This window comes from Coturnix japonica, chromosome 9, assembly GCF_001577835.2.
Source record: "Coturnix japonica isolate 7356 chromosome 9, Coturnix japonica 2.1, whole genome shotgun sequence".
In the NCBI taxonomy this organism is placed as follows: Eukaryota; Metazoa; Chordata; class Aves; order Galliformes; family Phasianidae; genus Coturnix; species Coturnix japonica.
In genome coordinates this window covers 19,787,164-19,804,515 of record NC_029524.1, presented here as the reverse complement: position 1 = coordinate 19,804,515, position 17,352 = coordinate 19,787,164, and the positions used below count along the sequence as shown (strand labels likewise).

At 53.6% G+C, this 17,352-nt stretch overlaps 1 protein-coding gene across 6 annotated transcripts in view; it reads left to right on the top strand.

The window, feature by feature from the left end:
* The window catches only part of LOC107318414 (schwannomin-interacting protein 1), a 102,388-nt gene that overhangs the window by 75,150 nt on the left and 9,886 nt on the right, over positions 1-17,352 (top strand). For 5 of the 6 annotated variants that reach the window (XR_004308424.1, XR_004308425.1, XM_015872187.2 and 2 more), the window contains exon 5: positions 2,105-2,626. Coding sequence is in view for 4 of the 6 variants with exons in the window: in XM_015872187.2 (XP_015727673.1) it covers positions 2,105-2,626 (522 nt within the window). In the remaining 2 variants the exon portion in view is untranslated. Of the gene's footprint in view, positions 1-2,104; positions 2,627-13,798; positions 13,829-17,352 lie in introns of those variants that run through there. The other variant, XM_015872188.1, reaches the window with a different exon arrangement.

Below are 17,352 nucleotides of genomic sequence, written 5' to 3'. Positions count from 1 at the left end.
AATCCAAAAACATGTGGTTGCGTTCTGCCCTGCTGTGTATCCCTGTGGGGCTCATTGGTGCCTGGGAGTGGAGCTGTGGGTGATGTTCCCAATGATGGATCAGGATGGGGAGAGCAGGAGGGGCCGACTGGGGCTGCTGGGCTTCCCTGTCCTTCTCCTCCTCCTACCTAAAAGCTCCGTGGTTTATCATAAGAAAGAGAAAGCACCTGAGCTGTCTTTAATATGGGGTTAGTAGTTCCTAATTGGTAACACAAAGTAGGTTTGATGGCTTGAGGTAATAAGCAAGCTGGCTTTCAGTGTGGCCCTGCACTTGTGCAATGAAAGTTGCAAGAATTCTGCTTCCTTGAGAGACTGCTGTTTCAAACTCAGCTTGCTTTGTTTGCATTAAAAGCTCCTTTGCAGTGAATAAAATAATGGTAAAGCAGCTCTTTCATCTACAAGGACTTGTGCTCACACTCTCCCCCCTTTAAAATTCATATGAAGCTCAAGTTGTTCATCGCTTTGCAAGAACAGCCCATTTGATGTAGGCTTGTAAAAGGGAAGAAATGACATATGTGTTTTGAATAACAATAAGTGGTTTCTTCTTGCAAAGGGTCAAGTGGAAATATGGTCTCCGTGTATAATTAGAAATGTAGGGGGCTGACGCTGCAAGGGTAAACCAACTGCAACTGTCTGCAAAGAAAGAAAATAGAAAGTTAAAAAGAATCTTAGACAGATAACAAACACATTGCTCTGCAGCCCAGTGAGGAACCTTTCTGCCCTTCTGAGGCCTGGAGGTGGGCTGAGGACTGCTGGCCTTCCACCTCTGGGTTCTCCTTACTCAGCACTGCTTTCTGCAGGTGTCATAGAATCACAGAATGTTCATCCAGTTCCAACCCCCTGCTGTGTGCAGGTCACCAACCAGCAGCCCAGGCTGCCCAGAGCCACATCCAGCCTGGCCTTGAATGCCTGCAGGGATGGGGCATCCACAGCCTCCTTGGGCAACCTGTTCCAGTGCATCGCCACCCTCTGAGGTGTATGGGGTATGAGTGTATGGGGTCACTCTTATGGCAGAAAAGAAATCTTCCAGTCAATCCCGTGTGCTGTGAGATCCTATAAATAAAGCTGCTGCAGGCTGCCACTGTCAGGCTGGAACCCAGCAGGCTGCTCCCCGCCTCGCAGCACTCAGATATGCTCAGACAAAGACGTATGTACCCAAAATAGGGCATAGAAACACCAAGGTTGGAAAAGACCTCCAGGATCATTCAGTCCAACAGCCCTCCTGCCATCAATCTCTCCCCACCAAACCACATCCAACAAAGGCATAATGCCAGGTGTAACCCCTGCACAGCTGTGGAACCAGCACCTATTTTTGCTGCCTTGGCCAAACCAGCTTTACCATTGTGCCCACAGAGAGCTGTGGTTGGGAGCCAGGGTGGCACCAGGGAGGGTCAGGATGAGTAATAGGAAAGATTTCTTCTCCCAGAGAGTGGTGCTGCGGTGGCACAGCTGCTCAGGGGGCGGTGGGGTCACTGTCCCTGCGGGTGCTCAGAACTGTGGGGTTGTGGCAGGGAGGGGCTGGTGATCTGAGAGGTCTTTGCCAACCTGAATGGTTCTGTGATTCTGTGATCACGTAGAAGGTAGCGGCAGAAGTTTGGTCTCCTGTTATCCATCCCGCTGTGCCTGAAGGTCCATGTTTAGCGTTCCTGCGAGGCCGGCCGGGTGCTGCTTTAGTTCGCGATTCCAGCACAGCAGAAAGCATCTCATTAGCGTAATTGCTGGTGCGTCGGGCTCGCCTTTGACCAGACAGAACATCCCAGGCTCAATTCTCTTCTTAAGACTCAGTTCAACGGCCAAAAAAGAACTGGGAAGCGCGGGCAAAGCTCTCCCCTCCCCGTTACCGACCCGGGGCCGGGCCCCGCCGGCGGCCGCCCCCTCCGCCCCCTCCTCTCCTCCCCGACCGCCGCCGGAGGCGCTTCTGAGCGGCGGAGCCTCCGGGGCGGGCGGTGCGCGGTACCCGCGGGCTCAGACGGGGATAGATAGAGATCTATGTACATGCATTCATAATTTTTAACGCGGAACCTTTCTCTTCGCACCCCTCCCCTCCTCCCCCTCCCCCCGCCAGGATTCCCGGGAGGATGGCATGGATTTAGGCAGCGACGCCGGCAGCAGCCGCTCCAGCTCGGAGTCCAACTCCAGCAAAGTGACTCCGTGCTCCGACTGCAAGTCCTCGCCGTCCCCCAGCAGCTTAGACCTGGCGGCGCTGGACGACGATTCGGAGGAAGAAGAGGAGGAGGACGACGACGACGAGGACGACGAAGCCGCCTACCTGCCTCCCCGCTGCCCGGGCCCCGCCGATGCCCTCCGCGCCGCTCCCTCCCTCCGCCGCTCCCCGCAGCGCTCCGCCGCTCCCCGCCCGCGGCCGCACCACCGCCCGCTGCCCCCGAAGCAGCAGCAGCAGCGGCGGAGCGGCGGGGGGGCACCGGGGCCAGGCGGGCGGCGGGCGCGGCGGGGCGGGGGTGGGGGAACGGCGCAACCCCCCCGGGAACCGCAGCCGCCCGCCATGGACTGGGCAGCCCTGGAGAGGCACCTGGCGGGGCTGCAGTGCCGGGAGAAGGAGCGTGGGCAGAGGACCAACCCCGCCTCGGTGAGTGGGGGCCGGGGGGTCGGGGCGGGGGGAGCGCAACTTCGCGGAGCATCCCCGGGGTTGTGCGCTGGGTGCGGGGTGATGCCGGGCTGCCTTCCCGATGGCCGAGCCGGGCGCCGGCGGGGATCCGGCTGTAACCGCAAAGCCCGAGAAGCGTGATTACACGGGGAAACGCCGCGAATTGTTTCCACGGTCGCGTCATCCGCAGACCAAAGTCGGGTAGAATTCGCGCATGACTCGAGTGGCCGAGCGCTCCGTGGGACTTTTCCAGCGGGGATGAATTCGAGGGAACCTCGTGGACACAGCGCAGGAGCCCGCGGTGCGCCTCGCCCACACCCCGCAGCTTCCCCGCCTGGTTCGGGGTTTGTTAAGGCGTTCCAATGCCCCCATTCACATCCTGTGAAGTCATCTGGCTCGGAGAGGTTGGGGATTTTCCCCGAAATCCTCGAATTACAACTAATTGCTGAAAAATGTGGGTGGGTCCTGGGCGCGATGAATAGGCTCGTAGATGAGTGTGAGAGCGGCAGTGCGGGGCACTGTGCCCTGAGCTGGGGAACCTCAGAGCTTGGGGACAGGTAATGTCCCTAATTGCTGCTGTTTGTGCCGAAAGTCGGCTTTAAAAAAGAAAGGAAAGAAGAAAGAAAGCTCGTTTTTGTGGCTTGGAGCTTTCTGTGCTATCTGATGAACTCCTGCTGCCCCGAGCTGCCGGAAGCAGCAGCACTGCTGGAAACTCATTGCCTGCGGTGATGTGCTTAGCAAGGGGAGGGCTCACCTGAGGAATTGTGCCCACATGTGTTTCTCTGTCTGCACGGAGTCTGCAGGCTCTAAGGTTGGGAGGGATGTGTGGTCTGGTGGTAGAATGGTGAGGTTTCTGGGCAACCTGATCCCGTGTCTGATGTAGTGGTTGGCAGCAGCCCATGGCAGGGGTTGGAGATAGCTGATCTTTGAAGTGCCTTCCAACCCAAACCATTCCTTACTGAGATATTTTCCTGCAGTTCAGCATTGTGCTGTTTGTAACAGCATCTTCTTGCCCCGCTGGAAACCCGAATGTTTGGAAAGGTGAATATGGTGAAGTGAAACCAGGCAGGGAGGAGAGGGGCTGGTTTTCTCCAATGGCAAAAAACATGTTTGAGAAAGGAGGGATTTCAGTGTGAGGAGGCCTTGGTTGGTGCAGTGTAAGATGATCTCGTTAATGGGCAGCTGTTGTTTTGAATGGGAGCGTTTCTTCGGCTGGTCCCTGTGAACAGGAATCCAGTGTAGACATTAAGGACAAAATCGTGAGCAACTCGTGTGAAGTTGGAGCAATAGGGAATTCTTTCTGCTGTGGGTAGTTGTAGTGGGTTGGTGTCATTGTGCTCCGGGAGCCAGCTGTGACCTGAGTCACCACACCATAGCCCAGCACTGCTGCGGGTGGAGGCTGTGCCATTAGCTCTGCCCATCCTGGCCCCGGCTCCTTCCTGAGGCTCTTTGCCATTTCAAAGAATGAGTCTTTAAAGGAACATCCATCCATTCCTGGAGTAGCAATCCCATCTCTGTTCCCAGTGGTGTTCCCCAGCCCAGCCCCCAGCTGTACCAGGAGCACAACAGATGTGCTGTGCTGTGATTTATGGTGCTTGGGAGTCGTGCAGGAAGCAGGACTTTGCTGCTCACCGTTTCATTGTTGGTTCTAATAAAATCATAATCAGCATCAGTGGTTTTAATGCTCCTTCCATTGCATCTCTGAGGATAGTGATTACAATCAATAGCCCATATTTTCCAAAGAATAACATCTGCAAATTACATAGCCAGTTGAACTTGTGGGGCAGGGAAATGGCTTGGCCAACCAGCTTGCCACTTCAGAGCCTGTGGCAGTCAGAGGATGGATGGCGCTGCTGAATGGACTGTGCCCTATGGAGCGGGCTCATTGCAGGCAGCAGTGATAGCAGCTTTTTCTGCAGCCTCCAGGTCTGTGGTCCCTTTGGCAGGACACATGACACGTTGTGCATCAGCACTGCCTGCCCAGGCCTGTGCCTCACCTCCGGCTTACGGGGCCTGCATTGTGCTGAACATAGTTGTGTTGGGGAATTGCATTTGTTTCCTTCTGAATCATTTGGCTCTGGAGGCTGCCTTGATTTAGAGGAGATGGGCATGGGGCTCTGCTCTGCTCCCAGCTGTGGTTCACCATGGCTGGATGCCCGGGTGGATTCAAAGTACAGACTGTGGTCCAAGATTAAATCCTGGAACGATTTAGTGTCTGTCCTGGCAGGGTCTGGCCCTGTGTCTGCTCAGTGGGAGTGCGGTGCAGAGCTCCTGCCTGCCGGTGTGCTCTGCCTCCAGCATTTAGGGAGCAAATGTTTGCTTGGTGAGATGGACAGTGAAGTTGTTCTCACTTAAAATAAGTCATATATGCTTGATGGAGCCTTCTTAAAGCACTGGGTTCCTTGTCCCGGCAGGCATTTCCCCAGACAAGAGCTGTCTGAGCCTTCACTTCTGACACGCTCATTTTCAAAATCAAACTTGTGGCTCCAGGGGAATTGCATTTCTGTCATTCCTGTGATGTAGGAGCCCTGCCAGACCTCCTCACACACCTGACAGCAGGGTGCCTGGGCTCTCCTACTTATCAGCTGGAGCACCTCTCCTAGGAGGAAAAGCTGAGGGAGCTGGGCTTGCTCAGCCTGGGGAAGAGAAGGCTGTGGGGTGACCTCACTGCAGCCCTCCAGCACCTAAAGGGAGATGATAAACAGGAGGCAGAGAGACTTTTCACATGGTCTGATAGTGACAGGACAAGAGAGAGTGGCTTTAAACTAAAAGATGAGAGATTTCGGTTGAACGTTAGGAAGATGAGCACCTGGCACTGCTGCCCAGAGCTGTGGGTGCCCCATCATTAGGGATGCTCAGGGCTGGGCTGGATGGGGCAGCCTTATGTAGTGGGGGCAGCCAGCCTGTGGCAGAGGATGGGACTGGAGTGGGCTTTAAGGACCTTCCAACCCAACCATCCCATGGTTCAGTGATCTTTAAGGTCCCTTCCAACCCTACCAGCATATGGTTCTGTAATTAAATTCCTTCTTCTGCACCCAAAGAAGGGAATGGGGCTGTTTGGCTGGGAAGGGCACTCCAGGGTCATCTTGTTTGTGTTGATGAGGAGCACAAACCCTTCAGGCTTAGGAAATCCTGTCACTGTGTTGAACAGGGGCTGACCTTCCACGCGTGGTATCTCCGACACGCCTGGTGACACAACACAACATGGTGACTGTGATGTACTTCGGCCGCTTTCCACCCAGCTCAAAGGTCAGATGAGGTTGGCAGGGTGTTAATGGTTCTGCCAAAGTGTGCCCTGGCAGTCAGCTCAGAAAACAGCTATAGGTGCACTGATGGGCTTGGGAAGAGTGTTGGTAATTACACCAACTGGGGAGATGTGTGTTTGCTGGGGCTGAAACTGGATCCAAGTGAAATGATTGTAATTAATGATCTTAAGTGAAAACTCTACAAGCTGCTTCTGTTGGTGCAGCAAAGCCTGTCATTAATGAAAGTGCTAAATACGGGGGGTGACAGTGTGCAGGTGCCTTTTTGATGAACGATTCTCCTTTATCTGAGTGCTGATGTGATGGGAAGCGCTCTGTTATGGACACCAGCAAGTTGCCCGGCCGCGCGGTAAGTGGCTGTTCCTTATGGTGTGCAGAAATCCCCACCTCAGACTGAGAAAGCGGGGCTGTGGGAGTGCTGGATAAAGTGCAGGAAGCAACAAACTTCCAGGTTGGATGTTAGGAATTGTTTGTTCTCCAAAAGAGCAGTGATGCAGCGGCACAGCTGCCCTGGGGGTGGTGGGGTCACCGTCCCTGGGGGTGTGGGCACAGTGGGGTGGGCTGGGGTTGTGCTTGGTGAGCCTAGAGGTCTTTTCCAACCTTAATGATTCAGTAATTCTGTGATATCATTTTCTTGCATACTGTGTGTGCTAAGAGAGAGTAAGAGTTCTCCAGTTCTCAGAATTGACCTGTGCTGTGCCACACATGTTAATTTCACTGCTGAAGGACCATAGCTACTGCAGCAACACTCAGGGATGGTGTGTGTGAAGAGAGAAATTGTAGGCAGAGTGTGTTAAAAAGCATAAGAAGAGTCAAGTATTTATTCAGTGTCACACAAAACCCATTTGGAATCTGCAGAGGAGCATCTGGGTGAGCTGAGGGCCGGCTGCCATTGCTGATGGCAGAGCCTTTTGGGAACTAGTGCTGAGCCCCAGCCCCTCAGCCTCTCGTGGGCATGGAGTGGAGGGAATCAAGTATATTAAGCAGTGAGTTCAGGACTGAAGCCTGAACCATGGAGATGCCTCTGCCTTGTCTTTGAGATCCAGCATCCATCCTGCAGTAGCCCCAGACGAACACAGTGGTTGTGTGGGGACCTTGCACCCTGTGAAGGATGCTTGAGGTTTACTCTGTCACCTTAATGATAGATGGGAAGTGGAGGAGCTTCCCTGTGTTGTGCCGTGTTTTGCCAAGTCCATCCCACTTCTGTGGGCAAAGCATTAATGGCTCTGATGGCAGTGAGCTCCAGTACTACCTGAGCTGAGCTGTTCCCTGAGGCAGAAGTGCTCCATAATAGCTGTTGTCATCAAGGGTTTCCAGCTTTTTCAAGTACTTGTATCACTTTCACCCACTTTGTCTTTCCCCATCGCGCCTATGGAGTCATTTGCGTCACAGCAGCAGTAGATCTTATTTATACCACCAATTTCAGCTTCCTGCTCAGTGATCTATGGATCGCCTTTAAATGAGAAAATTGCACTAAAGCCATTCCTTTCAACCTGTCCATGCTTTGTTAGAATGGAAGCCAAGCGCTCGCATGAGCTGGATGAAATAATGACAGTGGGTTGGGGATGGGGGTGGGAGGAAAAGAAAGGGAAGGGAGAAGGGGTAAAGAAAGAGGAATTGAAAGGAGAATGGAAAGGAAAAAGAGAAGGAGAAGGGAAGGGATGAGATTTTCTGTTCTTGGTTGCTTGGTGGCAATGCTGGGAAAAAATGAGAACTATATGGAAGTGCTTAATTCTTTATGAACACAAAAACTGGTGGTATGTGTGGTCTGTGGAGGACTGAAGTGCTTTTAGTGAGTTATTAAAAATTTAATCTAGTTTTTTTATTTAATGTAACTCCCATATTGAATTTATTAAAGAGGGACTTGGGGAAATAGCAGAGTTCTGTGCCTGGGTTGTGTGTGGCCATCGTGTTTTGTTTTCCTTCCCAACAGGAATTGGATGATAAACTGATCTCAGCAGTTTAAAAGCAAGTAATCTGTGATTGATGCTCCTTACTGAGTTCTCCATGCTGTGCATTTGTGGTAGTACCCATCTCTGATAGCTTAACAAGGGCCAGCACAAGCTGCTGAGCCTCTGCTTTCTTCTGCTGCTTCCCCTCCTTGTGTTTCTCCAGCTGTAAATCACCAGCTAGATATGAAGGGGCCTTGGTTTGTTTGTTCTCCCAAGGAAGGCAGTTTTGGGTTGGGTTTGGGTTTTTTCCCATACAGGAACATGAGATGCTGAGGGTCATTTTGGTGAAGGGCTGAGCAGTGTGACAAGGATGTGGTGGGATGCTGAGCTCTGAGCCTGCTTTTCTTCTGCACCTCATGAAATAGGATTCTGTGTTAGGTGAAGGCTCCGTGCTCATCACTGGCTCCAGCCTTGCTCTGGGCAGACAGCTCTAACAAAATGATTTATGTCCCGCTGCAGCAAAGCGGGGAGAAGAATGTGAAGGTTCTTGAGGAAAAAAATGGAGGCAAATGCTAAATGCTCATCCTTTGGGGTTGTTTTTTTCTTTTTTCTTTTTTTTTTTTTTTTTTTTTTTTTGCAAGGAAAGGAGGCAGCTCAGATGAATGCATGCAGAATTAATTACAGTTGATAGAGAAGAACAAGCCCTGGTGCTGTCATTGCTTGCTCAGAGCTGTGCTGCGAGCCCCTGTGCCCAGGCAGTGCCTGGTGTTCTCTGTAGCACGTGGTCAGGCTGGATGTTAGGACATGGAAATTAGGAAATGGAGTGGTGGTGCACCAGCACAGACTGTGCAGAGTGGTGGGGTCACCATCCATATGGGTGTTTGGAACCAGGGGGATGTGGCACTGAGGGGTGTGGGCACTGGGCATGGCAGGGTGGGTTGGCATTGGGTTGAGGATCCTAGAAGGCTTTCCCAACCTTAATGGTTATGTGATATACTGTGTAATGTATGCTTGCTATTTGCTCTCATGTGTGAGCTTTGTACCAAAGAGGTGGAATTAGCCCATAGATGCACAGGGACAGGGGCAATGTGGGCACACTGAGATCCTTTTTCCCCCAGAGGGTGGTGATGCACTGGAACAGGTTGCCCAAGGAGGCTGTGGATGCCCCATCCCTGCAGGCATTCAAGGCCAGGCTGGATGTGGCTCTGGGCAGCCTGGGCTGCTGGTTGGTGACCCTGCACACAGCAGGGGGTTGGAGCTGGATGAGCACTGTGGGCCTTTTCATCCCAGGCCATTCCATGGTTCTGTGATAGCTGTGGTGCTGCGGTGTTCTAAAGCTTTGGAAAAGCATGGGTTGGTGTACCAAAGGTGTGCAAAGCAGGAGACTGGAGGAATGAACAGCACTTGGGCTTTGTTTTCTGCTCAGGGAGCTCCTGGATGGACAGGTGTCCACCCCTGCACAGAGCACAAGCAGCAGTTCTGTGCTCCTGGCTTGGGTGAGCATTGCTGTGATTGCAGTTAGTGCTATGGGAGGAGGCTGAGCTGAGCTCTGTTGCAGAACTGCTAAAAGCAGAGGACTCCTGGAGCTGGGCTCGCTGGAAAGCAAAGCCCACAGCCAAAGGGAGAGTGACAGATCTGGTTTACGAGGCGAGCATCGTTCCTTTGCTCTTATATGGAGCTGCCTCGCACTGGCTACAGCTCCTGCACTGCATGACTAACAGTGCTCGGCTGGGGCCCACCCTTACTATTACTGGTATTTTTAGCATTTTCCATCCCTGTGCTCAGCCTGTCTGCCCTTGCTGTGGTGAGAGCTTCACTCTGCTCTCCCACTGCACCAACCCAGAGGTGCCACTGGGAGACCTATGGGCAGGGCAGGGAGCTGCAGGGCTGCTGCTGGTGGCTTTGTGAGCGGTGCAAATAGACCAAAAATAGGGGGAAAAAAAGAAAAAAAAGCATAGATTTCTGCTAGGCTTTGTTATGGGCACCAGACTCCCCTGCTGCCTATTTCTGCCCTGTCTCGACGTGTTTGTGTTGGATTTGGCTGTGTTTGACAGAGAAGCTTCAGATTTTGGGTGACGTGGGAACATAGCTTATGCAATTCTGCAGCCTGCAAGTTCCTAATTGAGTCTTATTCCACACATTTGGCAGTTAAATGAGACCAGATAAATGAGATAAATAGAGACTTCCCCTACCTGAGCCTCCCAGCCCCCACCTGCTGGGAATGGGGCAGGTGGCTCCAGGTGACTGGTACTGGAGTAACCCCAGAGTAACCCCATTTCAAGGTCTCTGAGCACCGATAGAGCTGTGGTGTCCCCATTCATTGCAGGGAGTGGGACTGGTGGCCTTTAAGGCTCTCTTCCAACTTAAACCTTTCCATGATAGCCCCAGAGCAACCCCAGAGTGATGCCAGCACCATCCTCATACGCTGCCCTCTCTCACTTATGGGCTGAGGGGACTCACTGCTGACTGTCAGCATGGAGCACTGTACACAAATTAATATATAAGCACAGGTTGTGTCTGTGCTCCTGTATGGCCAGGCTGGAATTCCAGGTTCTTTGTTGGAAGCACAAAGACCCAGAGCACAGGGTGTGGGGTTTCTGTTCATGGATGTTCCCATGCAGCCCATTATGCCTGTCTGGGGAAGCTGAAGACCGCATGGCTCTTCATCATCACTGGGACATGTGTCTCATCTTCCTCTTCCCTTCCTTCTTCTCACATGGTGCTGTTCCCAGTGTTGTCCTGTAAGACTTTGTGACAGCAAAAGCTGCCCTGAAGGATATGGAAGGGAAGAACGACCATTTCTGCTCAGTGAAATTCTGTAACTTACAGCAGGTTTGGTAATTCATTGAAGTTGGGTGATTTATTACAGAGGATGTGGGCACAGCCCATCTGCTGGCTGTGATGTTGAGTGGCTTTGACTTGGGCTTGGTGCTGCGTTGGGTTTGTGCTGGGTGAGAGGATGTAGAGAGGAGCTGCTGGGGCTGAGCACCTCTGGTTTTGGCCGACAGTCCCCAAAACCCCTCCGTGCTGTGAGCACCAGACCTGCACTGTGTGTATCTATACACAAAACACTGAATGTTATGCGTGGCCAGTGGGGTTTGCTACAAATCCTCTCCCAAACAGGACAGAAATAGCACGGCAGGGCAAAGTGGGTTGTAACGTGCTAATTTATTTATATTAATACAGAATCTTGCAGTTTTATATTCTATTGGAAGGCTCATGTTCTCTATAGCATTTTGCATAATGTGACTATTGCACTTCCAAAGGAGCAGCTTATCCTTAAGGACATAAATACAACCGTGGGGAGGCAGCCATAGCTCTTCAGTTGCTATCTCACTGCGCTCATTAGAATGGAGAGTGGTTCTCCATTCACGAGCAGCAAAAAGCCAGTGGGAGATCGTACCTACTAATCATCATCAGGCCATTTGTAAATCCTTTATTAAGCACGTGTGAGCCAGCTGATTAATGGCACCATTGGAAATCGGGGCTGTGCAGCTGTATCAGCGAGCTGATACAGGTGGGATGTCTGGAGGTTGGCTGTGTGGTTTTTCCCTTTGGACCAGCAAAAAGCTGTAAGTACCTGGGTGCTGCAGTCACCATACAGCATTCCAGGGCACTGACAGCACTGTAACACTGGGATGAAATCATTGGTGCTTTACAGGAGGGAATGGGAATCGTAGAACCACCAAGGTTGGAAAAGACCTCCAATATCAGCCAGTCCTACCATCCCTCTATCACCATATTTCCCACTACGCCATGTCCCTCAGAGGGGCGGTGAAGCTGTGGCCTGGGCTGTGAGGATGGACGCTGTGTGTGATGATCTGCTCCCAGGGAGGAGTGGCACATCCCGGGGGGGTGGAAGGCTGCTCAGCATCGCCCTCCCTCGAGAAAAAAGAAAGAAGGAACAGTGCAGAGCATTAGACATGAATGTAATCCAAACAAATGTTCCCCTTTCTGAGGAGATTTCTAGTATTAACAGATTAAAATATAATCTTTTTTTTTTTTCTTCTTTTTTTTTCTTTCTTGCTAGATTTAAACCCTGGGAAGCTTTAGCTTGGCTTAGAGAGGAGCTAAACCCGTAACTCCTGGTAAATCGCTGGCAAATAATGATGAAATCCCATGATGCCCCGTGTAATTCCCAGCTGGGTGGGTGGGAGCAGCTCTGTGTTCCCACATTATGGGGTGGGGGTCAGCATGCAGCATGGGGTGGTTGTGCTGATAACTGCATTGGGCCGTGGGAAGAGGAGTGCACTGGGATGGGGCCGGCCACGGCTTCCTGCCCGCTGCTCACCCGCACGGCTCACTTCCTTCCCATGGAGGTGGGGATGTGCCCCCCTGCATCCTGTGGTTGTGTCTGAGGATGTTTCCTCCTCACGGGGTGGCTGTGGGAGAGATGGGGATATACAGGACTCAGATCTGGCCTCTTGTCCCCCAGCACTGGTGCCGCCAGGTCATTGCCCTTTATTTCTCAGAGGTCTTTTCCAGCCTTAGTGATTCTATAATAACTGGTGACACCCTGGTGATTGACTACAGTGTGGGCAGTGCGCCTGGTAAAGCTGCTTTTCCCTTCTTTTCAGGAAGCACAGCATCTCCCCACAGCCCAAACCCTCTGTGGAGCATCCGGGGGGAGCAGTGGGAGAGAGGGCTCAGGGCTGTGGGTTTCTTTTACGATGTGCCCAGTGGCTGATGATGGAAACAAGGTGCACATGGAGCTGTTCTGAGCTCACTGTGGGTACTTTTCCACGCCAAGCCCAAGGTGTGTGCAGTGCTGAAAGTGAATGTTTAAATGCTGATGTTTGGGAAGCCCCACCTCAGTGAAGGGGACACTTTGCAGATGCAGGAGGAAGCCGTATTTGGCTCATTTGGTGTATCTGTCCTCCGTTTTTGAGCCTTATCCCATGAGTTCCCGTAGCTCTTTCCCTACCACCTACATTTCCACTCCTGCTGAAGCTGCAGGTTGCTGTTATCTCCCCCTGTGTGTGCTCCAGCCCAGAGGAGGAGCCAGCAGAGCTGTTTTCCCACAAAGGCCAATTTTCTTCTGCAAGCACATCTGGTGCAGGAATCCAATCTGGGAGCAAGTGCCTCTGCAGTCATTTACATGTTGGAACCTCACAGCTGGCTGCGAGGAGGAGCAGGCGATAGCTGGTACTGCAGAATGCCGTGTTGCCTTTAGGATCCTCGAGCTGTGAGCTCATCTCTGGGCAGTGTTGGCCTTAGGAGGCAGCTCGTCTTGGGGGTGAGCTGTGCCCAGCAGAAGTCAGGGCTGGACTGTGGGAGCTGCTGTGTTCTCACAGCCCCAAACTCTTGCAGGTGGGGCTGTGGGGCAGCTGACAGCCCCTGAGATAAAACCTGAGATAATGGGAGCTCAGTGAGGACCCAGCACCCACAGGCTGCTGAAGGCAGAGAATCACTAACTTGTTCCTCTGTTCTTTTTCCTATTGAGACTTTTACAATAGAAAGCAAAGTGGGGGTTTGGTTCCCTCATGTGCCTCTGGCCTGAGCGTGTAGGGGGTGTTTGCTGATCTTATGGTTGTTTTGGAGCGGCAGTGAAGCCATCTGCAAAGGGCTGCAAGCCGTTGTCCTGCAGAAAACCTCTGCAGAGCAGTCACAGGGCCATGGAATGGTTGGAAGTGGCATCAAAAATCATAGAACCATGGGATGGTTGGATTGGAAGGTCCTTAAAGCTGACAGAGCCATGACATGGTTGTATTTCAAGGGGTTATAAGGAAGATAAGAGCTGTGGAATGATTGGGTTGGAATGGACCGGCTGAGGTTGCCCAAAGCCCCGTTCAACCTGGTCCTGATAAGGGCACTCACTCACTCACCGGGTGTTTGGGGCAGTTCGGGTGCGCCGTGCTGGCGCTGCGGGCGGCGCTGCGGGGCCGCGCGGTGCGGGAAGCAGCCGAGCCCCGCGTCCCTCCCCTCCTTCCCCCCGCGCCCGTCGGAGCAGGCGGGGCCGGGCGGCAGCGTCCATCTTAGCGGCCGCGGGATGCTCGGAGATGGTCCTGCAGGAAAACTGCGCCTACCGGGTGAGGGGCTGCGGGGCCGGGCGGAGGACGCGGGTTTGTTGCGGCGGGTTTGGTCATTTTTCTATAAGGATTTGCGGGAGGCGCGGCCAAACGGAGCCTCGGGGAGCGCTCTCCGGCAGCCTTTGTGGAGGAGCCGCGGTCGGGCCGGGCTTTGTGCTCGCCATGTGATGCTCGCAGCCGCAGTGAGAGCCGCGGTGGGGCTGAGCGGTGCGGCTCGGCTCGGGGCTGCTCCGGTCCCGCCGTCTGCCCGCCCCGCATCGCGCCCGCAGCCCCGTCGCACATGAAGCTGCTCCGGGTGAGTGCGTGCGATCCGAGTCGGCCCAGGAGAGAATGGTTTCTAAACGCGTTACATTGCGCCGCTCAGCGAGAAATGGGGCTGCGCCGGGGTGCGGGACCCCCCCCCCTCGAGCACCCACCCACCCCTCGGGAGCAACAGCCGTCCTGAGCTGCGAGCATCTCCTCGTCGGGTAATGGGAGCCCGGCATCCCGCTGTGGATGCGGTGCCTGCGGGCACCGTTCGGTGCCATGGAGGCGTTGGGTCGGCGCTTGGGCTCGGTGGGCTCGGAGCCTTTTGCCGAGCTGAACGACTCGATGACTCTGCGATTCTCGTTGCTGTGTATTGTCGGCGCTGAAGGGGTGCACCTGCCCGGGGAAGGGCGATGTTTGGGGCTGGGTTGGTCCATCCGCGCATCCCCTGCGCTACGGCAGCGCTCAGCGGTGCCTACGTGCGGGGCGGGCTGCGTTGCAGGGTGGCCCAGCGGCAGAGCCGGGGCTCGGGAGGGGGCTGTGCTGGGCAGCGGCTCCGCTGCGGCTTCCTCTGAGCTCAGGCTTCATCTTAAGGCTAAACATCTCTTATTGCTAAAGATATCGTGGATGGAAATGATATCAGTGCATACATCTGTATATAGGGGTAATTCAGTCGGTGTTTCAGCAGATGCTTCCATTGCAGCAAGTGCTTCTGTAAATGGATTTCCCTTTTTAGCTCCTTTGGAAAAAAAATGATGCTGTTTTTTGTCAGTCTGTGCTGAGGGAAGCTGGTTTCACTGCAGCTTTGAGCCTGTTGCTCTCCTGTCATTATAAATGGGGCCATTGTTTCTGTGCGGTCGATGTTTTCCTGGCATGTTTGCTGAGATGCTGCGGATCGTGGGGGCAGTGGGCACACAGCGCCTGGTGGATGGTGCGTGCTGTGTGATGTCTGGTGGGCAGTGCCTGCTGGATGCTGCGTGGTGCCGGCCTGGCAGCATCCCCATGTATTGGTGCCCTGGTTTCATTGTGCTGCAGTGCTGCTGCTGCATTTGATCTGCTTCCACTGAGCTGCTTGTTTATGAACTGGTCTCTCTCCTCCGGAACAGTAGATATTAGGGCAGAAATAGGCAGAAGAAATGCAGATCCCGGGAAACAGGAGCTCAATGCAGTCTGTCTCACAACCTTCCTACCCCCATCAGCCCAAAGGCAAATAGGAATCCCAGGTTGTGGTTCCATCCAGGAGCCAGTAGAGCTGGGGATGGGGCGGCCGTGCCTGCCCATGCTCCTCACATCCGAGCACATCCCTGCCCACACGGCTCTCTGCAGCTCCTGGGGATTTAGAAGAGCTGCAGAACAAACAGGAGCGAGTCAGTGCGTGGAGGGAGGCTGGGGACGTGTTTGCCTTAGGGAAATGCAGCAGAAAAGCTCTGACCTGAGCACCAGAGGGTGGTGGCCTGGGAACCTGCTGCCCTTGCACTCTTCCCTTTGCTCTCCTTTGGGTTCTCTGTGCTCAGGAGGCTCCAAGCTCTGCCCTGAGGCTGCCTGCTTACTCCATGGTCAATCACTGCCAGCCCTTCCAGGGGTCTGCCTCTGCCAATGGGGGATTACTCAAATCTGATAGAGGAATGCCCTTTGGAAACCTCCGAGCAACCAAATGAGGTCATGCAGCCCAAAGGCTACGAGTAACCCAAGTGTAAACAAAAAGAAGCTTCCTCTTAGTTATTTCCTTTCCTGTTTTATGCTGATTTATTTTCCTGTGCCAAATATTTTGTTCTGGGCTCCACATGTTTTTTTTCCTCCTATCATTTGACAGGACTTCTTGGTTTCTTCCCACCTGGGCACACTGATGGATCCTGATCAGCTGCTGCTCACCACCACCCCAGGTTCTTTCGTTCTGTGCAGCTCTCAGCTCTGCTTCATACCCACAGCAATGCATGGGGCTGTGAGCGGGGTGCAGGACCCGGCCCTTGGTCTCTTTGGGATTCATACAATGGGCCTTTGAGAAGAAACCTCACTTGGGCCATATAGTACCAGCTGCCTGCTGCTCCCAGAGCCATAGCCATGGCACAGAACAAAGGCTGCGTTCTGGAAAGCAGGCTGAGGGCCTTCTCATCCAGTCTGATACCAAGAATGCTCTACAAGATACGTGGAGAGCATGGGATGTACTAAAGCCCAGGTGGGGAGGGTCAGCATCATCCCCCAGCCTTCAGTGAGTTGTTTCAGTTCACAGGAAATTTAGGTTTCTTCTCTGATAACTCAGTGACAGCAGCATTTGGAAGCTGATGCTGAGCAGAAGGGGGTTGGTGGCGGTTCCCTCTCCCGATGGAATAAGCACCACCATCATTCTGGGGCTTTGCATCAACTCAAACCAGCATTACATATGCGTAGTATGGTTTAATTTAGCTCCTCGCTTAGCAGTGATGCAGCCCAATCCCTCACCTTGCCTGAGCAGACCCAGAGGCTGCCACCCCATCCAGCAGCCCCCAGCCCTGCACTGGGGCCATGCAGCCCCACATACGCCTGCACTAAGTTCTCCTTTGGTGCTATAAAAAGCAGAGCAGCCTCAGGTGGCTCCGGCTGCTTCTCACAGCGCTCCCCTTGCACTCAGCAGTGCTGTAACCATGGAGCCAGCTCGCAGCTGATGCAATCTGACGTCTGCATCCTTCCCCAGGAGGAACCTACAGCTGATGGTGCCCACAGCTTCGCACAGAGATGCTCTGGAATGGGGGTTGTCACTGAGGACAGGGTGGGACCATGTCTGTAGGTTGCACTAAGATGTTTCTCCTACGTGTAGCATCTGGATGTGGGATTGCAGCCCAGCCTGGGTGTCTGGGGCCATGAAGGATGCAGTGGGCAGTGAGGTGGTTTCAGGGGCAATTGAATGGTGTTAAACTGCAGCCCCGAAGCCCTTCCTCCACTCTGTGGGATTTATTTCTCAGCTTTATGGTGCTGCTGTTGTGGCAGGGAGAGGAAATGTATCCGGGGAGAGATGCCGTACTGCCCGCTTCCCTATAGCAGAACTTTCTTGTGATTGTGGATTACCACGTTATCATTATAGGTGAGTGGAGACAGGACCTCCCACTGCCCCAGGGGAGGGTCAGGTTGGATATTGGGAAACATTTGTTCTCCAAATGCTATTGGCACAGCTGCTGCCCTGCAGGGCAGGACCCAGGGGCCCATAGCAGCCCCTGCTGTGTGCTGGGAGAGATCCTGAGCACGGGGGTGGTTGGCTGTCAGTCGGACTTGGGCATCTTAGAGGTCTTTCCCAACCCTAACGG